The sequence below is a fragment of the Tenrec ecaudatus genome, chromosome 4, assembly GCF_050624435.1.
Source record: "Tenrec ecaudatus isolate mTenEca1 chromosome 4, mTenEca1.hap1, whole genome shotgun sequence".
Classification (NCBI taxonomy): Eukaryota; Metazoa; Chordata; class Mammalia; order Afrosoricida; family Tenrecidae; genus Tenrec; species Tenrec ecaudatus.
The window spans coordinates 201,041,456-201,057,786 of NC_134533.1; the positions used below are offsets into that span (position 1 = coordinate 201,041,456).

The 16,331-nt window shown below is 42.8% G+C and overlaps 1 protein-coding gene and 1 pseudogene across 5 annotated transcripts in view; both read right to left on the bottom strand.

The window, feature by feature from the left end:
- MAP4 (microtubule associated protein 4) overlaps positions 1–16,331 on the bottom strand; it is a 204,927-nt gene that overhangs the window by 42,621 nt on the left and 145,975 nt on the right. For all 5 annotated transcript variants that reach the window (XM_075547267.1, XM_075547269.1, XM_075547270.1 and 2 more), the window contains 4 exons: positions 7,474–7,587; positions 6,402–6,539; positions 4,524–5,546; positions 3,715–3,837 (listed from right to left, as the gene is read on the bottom strand). In XM_075547267.1, the coding sequence (XP_075403382.1) occupies positions 3,715–3,837; positions 4,524–5,546; positions 6,402–6,539; positions 7,474–7,587 (1,398 nt within the window). The remainder of the gene's footprint in view (positions 1–3,714; positions 3,838–4,523; positions 5,547–6,401; positions 6,540–7,473; positions 7,588–16,331) is intronic.
- Positions 9,439–9,609, bottom strand: LOC142447397 (U2 spliceosomal RNA; annotated as a pseudogene).

The window sequence follows — 16,331 nt, forward strand, 5'->3', positions numbered from 1 at the left end:
ACAGTCTGTGCTTTAGGACCCTCTTTCTGCTCGACAGTCTGTGCTTTAGGACTCTCTTTCTGCTCTGCAGTCTGTACTTTAGGACTCTCTTTCTGCTCGACAGTCTGTGCTTTAGGACCCTCTTTCTGCTCGACAGTCTGTGCTTTAGAACTCTCTTTCTGCTCGACAGTCTGTGCTTTAGGACTCTCTTTCTGCTCGACAGTCTGTGCTTTAGGACTCTCTTTCTGCTCGACAGTCTGTGCTTTAGGACCCTCTTTCCGCTCGACAGTCTGTACTTTAGAACTCTCTTTCTGCTCTGCAGTCTGTACTTTAGGACCCTCTTTCTGCTCGACAGTCTGTACTTTAGGACCCTCTTTCTGCTCGACAGTCTGTGCTTTAGGACTCTCTTTCTGCTCGACAGTCTGTGCTTTAGGACCCTCTTTCCGCTCGACAGTCTGTACTTTAGGACTCTCTTTCTGCTCGACAGTCTGTACTTTAGAACTCGCTTTCTGCTCGACAGTCTGTGCTTTAGGACTCTCTTTCTGCTCGACAGTGTGTGCTTTAGGACTCTCTTTCCGCTCGACAGTCTGTGCTTTAGGACTCTCTTTCTGCTCGACAGTCTGTGATTTAGGACCCTCTTTCCGCTCGACAGTCTGTGCTTTAGGACTCTCTTTCTGCTCGACAGTCTGTGCTTTAGGACCCTCTTTCCGCTCGACAGTCTGTACTTTAGAACTCTCTTTCTGCTCTGCAGTCTGTACTTTAGGACCCTCTTTCTGCTCGACAGTCTGTACTTTAGAACTCGCTTTCTGCTCGACAGTGTGTGCTTTAGAACTCGCTTTCTGCTCGACAGTCTGTGCTTTAGAACTCGCTTTCTGCTTGATAGTCTGTGGCTTAGTCATTGGATTTTGATCATCCCCTTCTTTTAGAATATTTTCTATTGGATTACTTGCTGTCAAAGTAGGTGTTGAATCAGTTAGTTCTTTTGCTGTTTGGGGCCTTGAAATACTAGCCCTAGCCTCTTGGTTTATAACAGGAGAGCAATCTTGCCTGGGTCTGCTCTCCAGAGGAGTTTCTCTGTGGTATGCAGAGATTTCTGAAAGGGGTTCTTTCAGAGTGGGCGAGCCTAGTCTCTGGTTTTTATGCACAGGAGTCCCCCGCTGGGGTACAGGTTGGGGTTTGCACTCATCTTGCTGCAGTGATTTTTTGTCTTGACCCAGTGGTACTAACTTGTCAACTTTGACCTCTGGCTCTACTCTCAGTCTGGGCCGAGAATTTCCTTCAGCTTTTGGGTGTTCTTCTTTAGAAGACATAGGAATTCTGAGACTCTCTGAGACAGAGCTCTCAGCTACTGGTATGGCCGCCCCAGCGTGATCGACACACTCCTGTGTCGCGCTGTCTGGGGCCACAGGTGCATATTCAGTGCCCACCACTGTGCCCTGGCTGGGGAGGACACCCAACTTTTGTGCAGCAGCTGCAAAGGAATGGCTTTTAGGCGTATCTCTACTGTCATCTCCCCACAGCCCACCAGCCCGAGGCTGAGGATATCTCTTTTGCTTTGTTTTTTTCTTTTTCTTCTTCATCATCATCGGTGCACTTTCTAGCTCCCAGGCTTCCCTGCCAACATCAATGGTTTTCCTCTGGTTTCCCGGCTCGCCACAGGAAGACGAACCAGAGGCCAAATCCAACTCAGAGAAAGGGCAGGGGCCCAGCCTGGGGTCAAGAGTCTTCTGTGGAAGGCAGCCTCCCAGCAGCTCAGAAGGGACCCTGGCAGGCTTGGGCCGGACCGACCTGTGGTCACTGGGTCTGCAAACTTGTTTGGCTTGTGTTGGGGTACCTGCAATACATGAAGCTCGCTAAAATTCCAACGGAAACTAGTACTGTTTCTTTTTTTAAAAAAAATCACCTTAGTGATTTATTTAAATAATCTATTTTCATCATTCCACATACTAAATTTGTTTAGAAAAAAGTTTCTTCCTTCCCCAACTAAACATTTCTTTCTTTTTTTCCCCCAGCTAAAGATTTCTAACCCCTAACTGGGATTAGAAATATTTACTACAGATCATCATCTCAAAGATTTCTCTCAAACAAGTTTACAAAACGGTTTAAAACTGGAGGAATGAAATTCAAACTGAAGTCTTTTCATTTCTCTACATAAACACTTACTGCCTGTAAATCTTATCGGATATTTTTACTTCCCATTACTTCCAAATCTGCAGTGAGATAGTAAGACTCCAGCGAATACCTTACTAGTCTTCATATTCTATTAGACCTCCGTGCTTCACATCAAGGAACATGCCGTGTCTCTCTTTCTGGTGACATTAATTGATTAGATAAAATATATCGGAGTTTGGAAAGGATTTACCATTTTGAGAGCCTGTCACAAACATTAGATATTCGTCAACTAATCAGATCAATTTTGGGAAGTAGAAAACAGGACCGAGTACTACCACTAGACACACACGATAATTTGTATTTTCACCAATGAAAAATCATCCTCTTTCTCAACCAGAGCATTCTACTTTGAAAGACAAATGCTTTACACTTCAAAATTCTGTTCTTAAATGCACACTCTGAAAAAGCAGCATACTAATGGTCAAATGGGTTAGCTATGAGGAGCTAATGAGTACAAGGATGAAGAGAAGATTTCAGAATTGATTGTGGTGATGACTACAGAATTCTTTTTAATATACTTCAACCATTAAAATCTAAAGTATGGAAATCATGTGTCAATAAAACTGGGGGGGGGTGTTTAAAAAAAGAATTGGCCTTGAAAGGAAATAGCTAGCCAATGAAAAACACTCAAAACAAAACCCCAAGCCAGTAGGCTACTGAGCCACATCACTTAGGATGAGCAATGGTGGGAAAGATGCTGGAAGTCCCCTGCCCTCAGGCAACCAACCCACGGTGTAAATCCCTAGATGCAAGGTCATGGTAAGTGCCATTAAGAGCAGGTCTATGACAGTTCTCGTCAAATGTGACCCAGTGAACAGGTTGTAAACAATTAAAAAGCAAAAGACAACAAGGGTTCAAAAATATTTCAATAGTACCTTTTGTTCTTATCTTTACTAGCTTAAGGTCAATTAGTGCCCCTCTCCGAAACGTGCCAGGACATGGCATCCCTCCACATTTCACACACTCACTGGGGCCCCTGGCAGCAGCAATTTGGTTCCATTTCTTAAACAATTTTATTCAGTTATGATATAAACCTTTGGTTTTAGAGCTCATCCCGGGAGTCTCTTCTCTTCACATAGACTGTAAGACCAGGGTCTAAATAAATATCTGTGTGGCATTCTGTGGTGCATTTTGCATGTAAAAACAGTGGATAAACTTTTGATATGTTGAGGGTCAATAAAATCACATCTAAAACATCAAATATTTACTCAGCGCCTATTCGGTGATTAAGATCGTGTGCAAAGCACTAAGAAAGACATGACCCCTGCCCTCAAGGAGTTCCCGTCGTAATCAGACACAGAAAAAGTAAACAAGGGTCATCCAAAGTTGATATTCATGTGTATCAGCCAAAGTGTGCAATCTTGAAGTTCACCGATTAACAGAGCTTCACTTTGGAAAGTACCTTAGTGCATTGCGTCTTAAACTTAATGCACATCTAAGAATTACCTAGGAGTCCTGATAAAATGCAGTTTTTGAATCAGAAAGTCTGAGGTAGAGATGCAGTATTTCTCACAAGCTCCCAGGAATATATCTACGTTGTATTGTTTTGTTTTCCCGACTTACCTGAGGTCTCTGAAGAAAGCTCATTAGATTGATCACTGCACTGTTTCTTCTGCTCTAGTGTCTCTACCACAGAATCCTCATCTGTCGGTAAGTTGTACTTCTGGCCCATGGCTGCGGCTGGTTCTAAGGTTAACAATAAAATACCACTTAAGTTTCAGAAAATAATTATTTCTGAAATTATTTCTTCACTTGGAAGAAACAGGGTGCAGAAATTGTTCTTTGAAGAATTCTGCTGTACTGGACACGAGACAGGGAGCGGTAGTTGTAGAGTTGGGAGGTTTTTTTTGCATTATTTTTAAGATACGGAAAAGAACAGATGCAGGAGGAGGGGTGGGGGGAAAAAAACAAGGAGCTGAATCCAGGAGCCCAAGTGGAAAGCAAGTGTTTTGAGAATGATGAGGGCAACAAATGTATAAGTATGCTTTATACAACTGAAGTGTGTGTGGATTATGGTAAGAGTTGTATGACCCCCAATAATAAAAAGATTAAAAAACCCATCCCCACCCCCAAAAAGAGAGCAGATGGGCACAGATACAAGTAGCTGGGTAAATAAAGCAGTGAGTTTCCTGGTATTTTTTCCTACTGCTTCAATTATCTGTGAGACAGAAGATCAGCAGAGAAGAAAGATGGAGGTGTGAGAGGTTGGAGGAGACAGAAATGAGAAAGAAGTGCCTAGGACAGTGGGAATGTGAAGAGACATTCCAAGTACAGTTATCTGCCGTTATTTACCTAGAACAGGTTTGTCCATCATCCTGTTGGAGACTACACTCTGGGAGGCAGAAACAGTGAGAGCAAGCATAAACCCATACCTGGTGAAATCGTGGAAGTAGGTGCAGCTGGCTGCCTCTCATCCTGGAGAGATTCAAACTGGGAATTTTCAGTTAATCCTTCCCGTGTCCATGAAATTTCCATGTCCTGAACCGGCACTGGTGTGGCCTCTGCTTTTGAAGGTGGTGCGGTGTGTGTGGTTGGAGTCAGGTCGTTGGCCTGAGTCACGTCTGTTCCAGACAGGAGAGCCACATCCGTAGGCAGGGTTACTGCTGCTTTTGGAGGCAAAGGTGAGTCTTTGACCAAGGATACTTCTTCTAGGGATGGAGCTGCATTCTTGACTGGGGCCACCTCTGTTTCTGGGGATGGAGCCACATCTTTGACTAGGGTCACCTCTGTTTCTGTTGGTAGTGTCATACCCTTGGCCAGGGTGATCTCTGTTTCTGGAGATGGAGCTATATCCTTGACGGGGGATACCTCTACGTGTGGAGGTGGGGTCATATCCTTAATCAAGGTGGCCACTTCTGTTTCTGTCACATCCTTGGTTTCTTGGGGCAGTGTCACATCCCTGGTAAGAGCCACTTCTGTTCCAGGAGGCAGGGATGCTTCCATGGCTGGGAATATTTCTGTGGATATTGGATGATCCTTAGCCAGTGCCATCTCTGTTTCTGAGACTGACACCATGTCCTCTGCTGGGGTCAAATCCATTTTAATAGGTGAAGCCATCTCTTTCTCCTTAAACATTGTCAAATCCTTGGCCAGGGGTATTTCTGTTTCTGTAAATAGTACCATGTCCTTGTCCAAAGACACATTTGTTTCTGTGGGCAACACAACATCATTGGCTGGGACTGCCTCGGTTTCTGTGAATAGTACCATGTCCTGGGGCAGTGCCACATCTGATTTGGTGAACGGTTCCAGGTCTCTAGCCAGTGCCATCTCTGGTTCTGTAGCGGGCCCTGTGTCCTTGGCTAGGGCCTTCTCTGTTTCACCAGGCGGTATTATGTCCGATAATTCTGTGGACGTCTTCTCTCTTTCTGATGCCATTTCCACTTCCTTGGCTGACTCTAAGGGAAATAAGTTAGAAATTTAGCACACATCTACATTCAACGCTGACTTTCTGAGGCACAGGAGGCTCTTATGTTTGTGATTATTACACCCTGTACGAACCATGTCAGAAGAACAGGACACTGATATCACCATCCACCCATCCATCCATCCATCCATCCATCCATTGTGTCAAGGACATTTGTACATTTGTTGCCTGCATCATTTTCAAAACATTTGCTTTCTACTTGAGCCCTTGGTATCAGCTCCTCATTTTCCCCTCTCCCTCATGAACCCCTTGATAATTTATAAAGTATTATTATTTTGTCATATCTTACACTGTCTGATGTCTCCCTTCACCTATTTTTCTGTTGTCTATCCCCCAGGGAGGAGGTTATATGTACATCCTTGTAATCGGTTCCCCCTTTACACCCCACCCTCCCTCCACAGTAATCCTTATTGTAAATAAAAGTACCGAAGTTTTCATCTGCACTGAATTAAGAAGAGATTTATTCTGCCCACTGACCCCACGTATTGTAACACAACCATTAACTCCTCCAGCAATGCAACGATAATGCTTTTGTTGTTGTCTGTGAGCACGAAGTCAGTTCCAGTTCACAGCTACTCCATGCAGTACGGAGTAGAACTGCTCCCCAGGGTTTCTTTGACTATAACTTTAAGCGAAGCACACCACCCGATCTTTCTTCTGTCTCCCCATAGAATCATTTGTACCATGCAAGGACGTGCTGACAGCCATCTAAGTTTAAAAACAACTGTGATGGTTCTGTCATTTTTACCTTTGAGATATAAACTGCTAAAAAATAAGTAACACTACCATAATCATTCACTGAGACAAGAGGGTTCTAATCATTTACCTTCCGCAGGCTGCAGAGGTTGTTTAAAAGACTCAGGGGCTAGGAAGGCTGCTGGGTGTAGAGAGTCAGGGACTTCCATAGACCAGCCCGGAGGCACATCACCAGCTTCTGAAGCACATGTGTCATAGTGTGGCATACCTACAATGGAAACAACACAAAGATAGTTTTGAAATTTGGTCTACACTGAGCTGTAAATAATGCCATGAAGACACAGAATTAAGGACTAATGAAAACAATTCTATACTGTTACAAACATGGAAATGACCAGACTTTCACTCTGGTTTTAGTGTAACAAACTATATAATACAGTATATAGCAAGGAATTGCGACAGTAAGGTCTCCCTTTCCAACAGTGGAAGACAATTTTGTGAAAATGCTTTATACATTCACAAGAAGCAAATTAAGTATAATACTACTATCATTACGATGTCCGATGTCAGACGGCAGAGAAGGCGGTGTGACTGAACTGAAGGAAGAGTGGTCAAAGCTAAAACCAGGCGACTCAGTGGACAGCAACAGTCAAACGTGTTACTGTGCTGTTCCCAAGGGAGTCAGCACAAAGACAGAGGGAACCATCCATTTGTCGGGATCTTACAAGACTATAATTTTAAAACTGCGAATAAAATGATGTAGCTGTTTGAAGCTGGACTTCATGAAGGGTAGGCACTCTGAAAACGAGGATCCATCTGATACACCTTTCAGAATGCCAGGCACTGCGCTAAGTGCTTTCACGAAATTTTATTTAATCCCTGGCACAATCTGTAAGGTAGGAACTAGTACTGGCCCACTTTCTAGATAACAAAACTAAAGTTTGGAGAGGCTGATAACTGGCCCAATGCCAGGAGAGAGTAGAATGTGAAGATGAAATTGAGCCCTAGGTTATGGGTCTCGGGTCTCTGAGGAAGAAACAAGGAATCCTTGAGCTGCTCAATGATAACTTTTCTAAGGGAGGATGTTTTTATGTCACGGACAGAACCCCTCCACATGATTTTGCCTAGTGTTTAACTTCAAAGATGATAGGCCACATCGCTCATTTAGAATTAAAGTATAAACGCGGCTGAAGAAAATATACCATAAATGTCTCTTGAAGGGTCCTTTTGCTCTGGAACTGTTGCAGCATGGGCTGGGTCGCTGGGAAGAAAGACCAACTCCGCCAGGCCATCGTCTTGGTGCACATTAAAGGCATCTGAAAGAAAGGATTCAAAAGAAGGCAATGAAAAGTTTAACCTTCTTCATGATCCTATGATGACTATGAGTAATACGTGAGAACACAGGTCTCACATTCATTCATAAATGTTCACTTGTTAGGAATAAAAATATGAAAACTAAAAAGACAACTAGTATTCAACTCTATGATATACTAAGGAGAGTGTGCAGATAGAATAAACTTTCAATATATGTTTAAACAGCTGTAATTAATTTTAGGTTATTTAATAATCCAAAAGAACAGTATGTTTAAAAAAGATATTTTCTTCCCCATGAAGTGCCTTTTCACAGCACTACATGAAGCAAGGTGAGCTGGTGGTAGGTACCCTGAGGAACCAACTCTACACTCAGGAGTCTTAAGGGTTAAAGACATTCAGAACATCACACCAAGCCTCAGTGCTATTTTACTGAGTGGGTACGAAGCCCAATGCGAGGAGAATTCTCTAAGGAGGTATTCTCAAAATTCGGCATATTTCCGAACTATTCTGACCAAAACCCATTCCCACTGAGTCGATTTCTACTAGCAGCAACCCAACAGAGTTCAGAGTCAAACCCTCGGTTTCTGAGGTTGTTAAACTTTACAGGAGCAGAAAACCTCAGCTTTCTTTTGTGGAGGGGCTGGTAAGTTAAAAATGCTGGCCTTGCAGTTAACAACCCAATGCACAAGCATCGACTCACTCCCCGAGGGCTCCTGGATTACCCTGATGGCTTGCTGGGACGAGGATGGCAGATTTGAGAAGTACTCCTTGGAGACTCGTCCACTGTCAGCTGTGGTGGCATGAAAGCCTCAGCCTTCAGAGCATTAAAGAAGCTACACCACCTTCTCTCAGTAATATGTTTTCAGGGCTGGGGCGGGGGGTGCCGTGATGAAGAGTGTGAATAAGCAGAAAGTCAAAATGAGAAACTGTTAGCGACAGAAGAGATGCCAAACTACTTTTTCAGAAGAGCAGGGGAGAGCCAGAATATGAGAGAATATAAACACGTATTCTCTCCAATTCTACATGGTTTGAGACAGCTGTTGCTTGCTCCACCTCTCAAATTCCCTCAGAGGAAAACACAGGATGCTGAAAGCACTGGAAAGAGTAAGCGCTGTCTGGTTTGCACTTCACGATATGAGCAGCTAACCAAATCACATGTCACACTGCGTGGTTTCAATAAAGTTCTGTCATTTGCTCACGCACAGTTTTAACTGGGTGCCTACCATGTGGCTGATCCTGTAGGTTCTAAAGACTCATGTCCAAGGTCAGGCTTGGGAATACCTCGTAGTGGGATATGCTTTAAGTTAAGCTGAGAACTGAAGAACTGGGTGGCAGAGGGGGAAACGTCTCTAGTTATATTCCCTCCCTTGGTGACACCATGCAATTTCGCATTTTAAAATTTCATATATAGGTTAATAACACCCAGATTTATATCTCTAGCCTTCTAGAGTGCTCCCCTGATTTCTCTATCAAATTGCCAACTCTTGAAAGTCCAAATGTGGCACACATTTTACACATCTGCCCCTCATACATTCTTTCAAGTCAAAGACATTCAGCAAACTAAGAGCAGAGCTTCCTCAACCTAATATAGGCCATCTACAGAAAACACGCAGTTAACATCATACTTAATGGCAAAAATCCTGATATTTCCCACACCTAAGGCCAGGGAAAAAACATGTCCACTCTATTCATCTATTTGACATTGTATGGTTATGTTCAAACCAAAACAATTAAGCAAGGAAAAGAAATTAGAAAGCACTCATGTCAGGATGGAGAAAGAAAACAATCATATATACATACATAATCCTAAAGAATCAACTGAAAACTACTAGAACTAATAAACGAGTTCAGCCAGGTTTTAAGATGAAAGACTGATAATACAAATATCTATTCCATCTTATATTGACAATGAGCAACCAAAATGCATTTAAAATAGCATAAAATATCTACAAGGAACAAATTTAAAGAACAAAGCTTGTAGTTTGATACTACACTTGATCTTAGCCAAAAGGCCGAGAAGCGATAGGCTTGTAGTTTGAAAAATAAAACATTGTTGAAAGAAATTAAAGATCTAGATAAATAACAGTAAAAAACTCATGCTCATAGATCAGTAGACTTGATATTGTTAAGATGGCAATACCCCTCAAAGGACATATTACTCTGGGTAAATCTGCTGCACAAGACCTCGTTACAGATCGAAAAGCACGGATGTTACTTTGAGGACTAAGGTGCACATGACCCAAGCCATGGCATTTTCAATCGCCTCCTATGCATGTAAAAGTTGAACACTGAATAAGAAAGACCAAAGAAAAATTCATGCATTTTAATTACGGTGGAGAATATTGAAAGGGCTGTCAAAAGAACAAACAAATCTGTCTTGGAAGAAAAAAAGAAGCAACGATGGTGAGACTTTGTCTCAGGTATTTTGGACATGTTATCAGGAGAGATCGGTCTCTGAAGAGGACATCATGCTTGGTAGAGTGGCGGGGGGTGGGTGGTGGGGTGGGTGGGAAGAATATCCGTGTCAACTTGATATGTAAGTGTAGGGGTGGAGTCTAGCCTGTCAATTGGGTCACAGCCTGATGGTACCTCCTTGTGGGTGTAGCCTTCTCATAAGGAGGGTCCTGGGACCCTCCCTTCTCTGTTTTTCTCTCTCTCAGCCATTCACCATCTGAGCCACACTGAGGTCTGTGTGAGCCCTGTGATGTGCCCACCTCCCTTGGATCCACACAACTCTGCACCCACCAGCCTGTGATCTTCCAACACTCTGCATGTGGCGGGGTGAGTCTGAAGAGGAATTTATAGACTAGTATTCGGACTTATGGACTTGATCTAGACCGGAAGTTTGGTTGATACATAATTACTTTTTGATATAAAGCTCTCTCTTACACATATATGAGTGACCCTGGATTTGTTTTTCTCGTCAAGCAGGCCTAACATAGCCCTGCACAAAATGGACTGCCTAGTGGCTGCAGCACCAGGTTCAAACAGAAACACGGGGAGGATGGAACAGAACTGGGTGGTGTTTCCTTCTGCTGCACACAGGGCTGCAAAGACTCAGAACCCACTCAATGACATCTAACAACAAACACCATGGCCAAGTGGTCTGCAGCAAAGGTGCCAAGATCATTCACTGTGAAAGAACAGGAGTTGCAATAAATAGGCTGGGTACAACTACACAGCACGCAAAACAACCGTGGGACCTTACAGCACACACCTGACATCTAAATACATAAAAATAAGTTCAAAGAGGTTTAAACTCTTAAATCTAAGAGCAAAACTTTTAAAAGAAAACGTAGGGATAAATTCTTTTTTTTCCAAATCATTTTATTGGGGGATCACACAACTCTGATCACAATCCATCCATCCCGTGAAGCACATTTGTACATTTGTTGCCAACATTATTCTCAAACATGTTCTTTCTACTTGAGCCTTTGGTATCAGCTCCTCATTTTTCCCTCTCCCTCCCGGGGGATAAGTTCTCTTTAACTTCAGATTTCTCACTGGATTAATAGATAGGAAACCAAAAGTAAGAGCACCAAGAAAGAGAAAAAAGAAAATTTGGCTTTATCAAAATTTAAAGCTTTTGAGCTTCAAAGGACACTATTCATAAAAGGAAAAGACAACACACAGAACAGGAAATAATACCCACATTTTCAAATCATATATCTGATAATATCCATATATTTGTGGAATGTCTACATCATAATAAACAAATGAAGTTTAAAATTACGTAAAAGATGTGAACAGACATTTCTCCAATGAACATATACCAATGGTCAATAACTACAGACATGAGGAGATAAACACCATTAGAATCAAACCACAGGGAGACTGATTCACACCAACCCAAGAGTCACATAATTACAAGTTAGGAGGGATGTGGAGAAATGAGATACCTGCACATTGCTGACTGGAATGTAAAATGGTTTTGGAAAACAACATGGCCGTTCCTCAAATGATGAAACACAGAGTTAACATATGACTCAACAATTCTACTCCTAGATAGATCTCTCTACCATTGAGTGGGCCACTAAAGCAGAAAGCAACAAAAATACTGAGGCTCTAGAACAGTGGTTCTCAACCTTCCCAATGCCGCTACCCTTTCATACAGTTCCTCGTGTTGTGGTGACCCCCAACCATAAAATTATTTTTGTTGCTTCTTCATAACTGTAATTTTGCTACGGTTATGAACTGGGTGACCCCTGTGAAAGGGTCACTGGACCCCCAGAGGGGTTGTGACCCACAGGTTGAGAACCACCAATTCAGAGGTTCTTAAAAGATTACATAACAGTGTGTGACAAAAAAGGTTTGATTTGTGGCAGATGGGGGACTGGTTTTTCCACTCCTACAATGCACCTGCTCACGCAGCCAGATTTTGGCAAAAATCAGCATGCCTCTCTTGCCCCACGCACTTTCTCACCTGACTTTGTGCGACTTAAACGATGGAAGTGCTATCAGCCATCCAAACAGATGAGTTTGAAAAATATTTCCAAGAATGGAATTACAGAGTTGACAAATGTATTAATTGTAATGAAGCGTAATTTGAAGGTCATAAGGTTTTGTAAAAAAATTTTTAAAATAGAGTTTTTTGGGGATCCTATTTTGGGGGTACCCCCTTGTAGAAAAAAAATTTTAATTGCTGCGGGGGTTGGTGCTGAATAGTTTTTTTTTTTGAAAAGGGGGCAGTAAGTCAAATAGGTTTTGGAAGCTTCACATGCATGACAGGTCATGGGAAACCAACTATGTACATTTCATTAAGTTCAGAGAGCAAGAAAAGGGCCATATATATTTAAGGGGAGACAAACTACTTCTCCTTGTAACCTGGCTAACTCTGACTTAGTGTTAGTGATGCCATTCCTTTGAGGAATTCCTCATACCCCCTTCCTCAAACCTACTACGCCCTATAAAGAGTGGGTGACAACTGAAGAGCACCTCTGCTCTTCTTCCCTCTTATTGACTTATGGTAACATCAGTTAACATCAACAAACTGCATCTATTCAAAGTGGGCAGTTTGAATTCTGACAGTTGTATACACAAAGGAAAACACAACTACAATCAAGAATACAGAAAATTTGCTTCATCCCTTCTAAGAACATTCATTCATGCCCACTCAGGGACACACTCAGGGACACACACATACACACACACACACACACACACACTCTCTCTCTCTCTCTCTCTCTCAATCTCTCTCTTACTCATTCAATTAATTTCTCCCCTTGCCTCCAGACCCAGGAATTCTTTTGTTTTTTTAACTTTTTAATTGTGATTAAATGAAGGTTTAGGAGTCTTGGTGGTGCAATGGTTACGAATTGGGCTGTTAACAGCAAGGTCAGCAGAGCCCACCATGGCGCACCAACGTAACCCCACAGAGCACCTCATAAACAGAGCGGGCTACAAGACCTCCCCATTCAGAGCCAAACCGACACCTCCATAGAAGTATGTGCTACAGAAGACAACACTAAACCGACAGGTTGGGGAGTGGGGCCGGCATGCCACATCCACACAGAAGCAAACCAAGAAGGAAAAAGAGAGTGAGGGTCTAGACCCCATATTGGTACAGCAAGCCCCGAGGATGATGTCCCTACAGGGAGCTGCTAAGATACAGCGAGGACTGTAGGGCTGCCAACAGCCCCCGAGGAGCCCCCCCAAATAGACTTCAGGCTAGGAGGGGCAGTTTCTGGAACCAACCAGGACTAGTGGGGAGGTAAGTCATAAAGGTCGGCAGAAAGACACAGAATTATGTATGCCTTTTTGGTTAGTTATTATTATTTTTTTCTCTTTTGATTCAATCTTTTGTTTTCTTTTTGTTTGGTCTCCATTATTGTTGGTTTGCCTATCTATATAAGATAGGCATGGGAAGCAGGCTTGAGGAGAAAGCAACAGAACTAACAGTTCTGAGGACACTTGGGGAAAGGAGGCAGGGGGAGGGAGCCGTGAGCAAACACCATAGACAGGGGAACAACAAGGGAATTAAAATCAACAACGAGGAGGGTGTTGGAGCAACAGCTATCTAGTTGAGAGGAATTACTAAGAGGCAAAAGAAGGACGAGCATGATGGTAGGGCAGGAAGACAAAAGGAAATTGGAAAGATCTAGGAAGCAAAGCTATGGATAGAGGTATAAACATACGTGTTTACATATGATACATTAATTCATAAAAATAGAGGTACTGGCATATGTACATATATTTATATGGCAATACATTGAGGTAGTGGATAGACTTTAGGCCTCTGCTTATGCCCCGCCTCAACGCAAGAATACGCTGTCCTAACAACCTGGCTTTCTGTGATGCTCACCCTCCCAACACGATCGCCCAAGACAAAATGGGTGTGGCACAAGCAAATGTGGTGAAGAAAGTTGATGATGCCCAGCTATCAAAATATATAGTGCCTGGGGTTTTAATGGCTTGAAGTTAAACAAGTGGCCATCTAGCAGAGAAGAAAGAGGCCCGAATGGAAGAAGCAGGCCAGCCTGTGTAATCATGAGGGATGGAATCGGGTAACAGGCATCAGAAGACCCCAAAGGAACAAACAAACAAACAAACAATGTTGTTGAGAATGAGGGGAGTTGGAGAAGAAGAGACCCAAAACCCATCTGTAGACAATGGGACATTCCCTCACAGAAGAGTCACAAGAAAGGGACGAGTCAACCAGGGGGCAGTATAGTACCAATGAAACACTCAATATTCCTCTGGTTCCTTGAGGCTTCCTCACCCCCACTATCATGACCTCAGTCCTGCCTTTCACTGTGGGCTAGACTGGGGCATGTGCACAGGTACAGAGAAGAGCTCATGAGACATGGAATCCAGGTCAGACAAACCACTCAGGAAAAGAAATGGGAGTAGTGATATCAGGAGTGAAGGGGGAAGGTGGAGAGAGTTTGGGAGGAAGGGGAAACTGCATAACACCCCCCCCCCCACGGCCACCAGAGGGATGAACAATAGAAATGGGGGTGAAGGGAAATAGAATTGGGAATAAGATATGAAAATAACAATTTATCATTTATCAAGGGGTCACGAGGGGGGGAGGAGAGAGAAGAGCTGATACCAAGGGCTCAAATAGAAAATAAATATTTAGAAAATAATAATGGCAACATATGCACAAATGCTTGATACAATTGATGTATGGATTGTTGTAAGAACTGTAAGAGCTCCCAATAAAATGGTCTTACAAAAAACACACACTGAAAAAAAACCTTTATATTGTGATTTTGGTGAAGGTTTAGAAGTCTTGGTGGTGCAGTCGTTATGAATTGGGCTGCTAACGGCAAGGTCAGCAGTTTGAAACCACAAGCAGCTCTGTAGGAGAAAGACCACTGTCTATCTACAATAGTATTTATCGACTTTATTTATTGTGTAAATAGTTAGTTTTGAAAACCCACAAGGGCAGCTTTGCCAGGTCCTACTGAGTCACCAGAGTCCACTCGATGGCAGTGAGAGATGAAGATTTACAGAGCAGATCATCAGTTTTACACTCAGTAAGTTACACATATTTTGTTTCAATTCATCCATTTCAATAGCCTTAAAGGACCATATATATTATCTATCCCATCTGCTCCTGGGTTTCTTGCCTCCACTCTTCCTCCTTTCCTAACACTCATTCCTTGGGTAAATGCTGCTCTTCTGATTATTTTACCACAGTGGTGAGCTCCATCCCAGACCTGGAGGGGGACTAAGGGTTACAGCTTGGGGATTCCACCAGTCTCTAGCAGGCCAGTAAGCTCAGTCTCTTTTGTGATCTAGGGCTCTGCTCCGCACAGCTCTCCATTCCACACAGATCCTTCCAATGTGCTGCTACCAGAGCAGCTGGTAGTGAGTGCTTTCTAGGCAGCCACAGGCATTCTTTTTGTCTCCACCTATGAGTTTGGTTTTTATAGAAACCTGAGCATCTACACCGTGTGTGTGTGTGTGTGTGTGTGTGTGTGTGCGCGCGCGTGTGATGGCTGGATGCTCTCACACAACATGATTTTAAAAGTTATGCATGTGGTTATGTCTATTTTTGCTAAGTCATATTCCACAATGGGCTCGAGGGTACTGAGTGTGAGGATGGCACAGACCCAGGAGGAGTTCCAGTCTGTGGTACAGAAGTTTGCTGGGAGTTGGAACCAACCTGGCAGCACCTAGCAGCAGCATTCTACTGTAGGGTCACACCACTCTTTCCTTACCCATTCACCAGATGACTAGCATTTGTGCTGTACCAGTTTGGGGTTCATCGAATCAAGCACCAAATCTTTGTGTGCAGACGTGTTTGCACTTCTCTCTTAAAATACTTAGGAGAAGAATAACTGAATCATATGATAGGATTATGTTTAATATTTAGTGGTACAGTTGAGTCTTCCTATTTTTTATATGTCTACCAGATTTATACTTGGTTATTAATTCCTGAGATTACAGTGTGTATTCCATTCCTTGATAGGTGGCAGGAAATAAAAATTAAGATCTGGAATAAAGTGCTATCTAAATTCCAATTCCAGCTCTGGAATATATAAACTCTAAATAGCCTTGGGTATAAGTCTTAGTTTTCAGTTTCTGTCAAACAAGGAGAATAAGATATGTGGTACAGACAGGAAAGAAACACAGGTAACAAGTGCCTGGAACAAAAGAGACACCAGTCTCTGGTGTTATTATTCCTGTAACAGTTCCTTCTCATAGAACTAAAGTTCTAAGGTACTATTAATCACTACGCCTGCAGTGTACACAGTTTCAGATAATTTATCTAAAACAAGGTTCCAAGGAGAAGGAA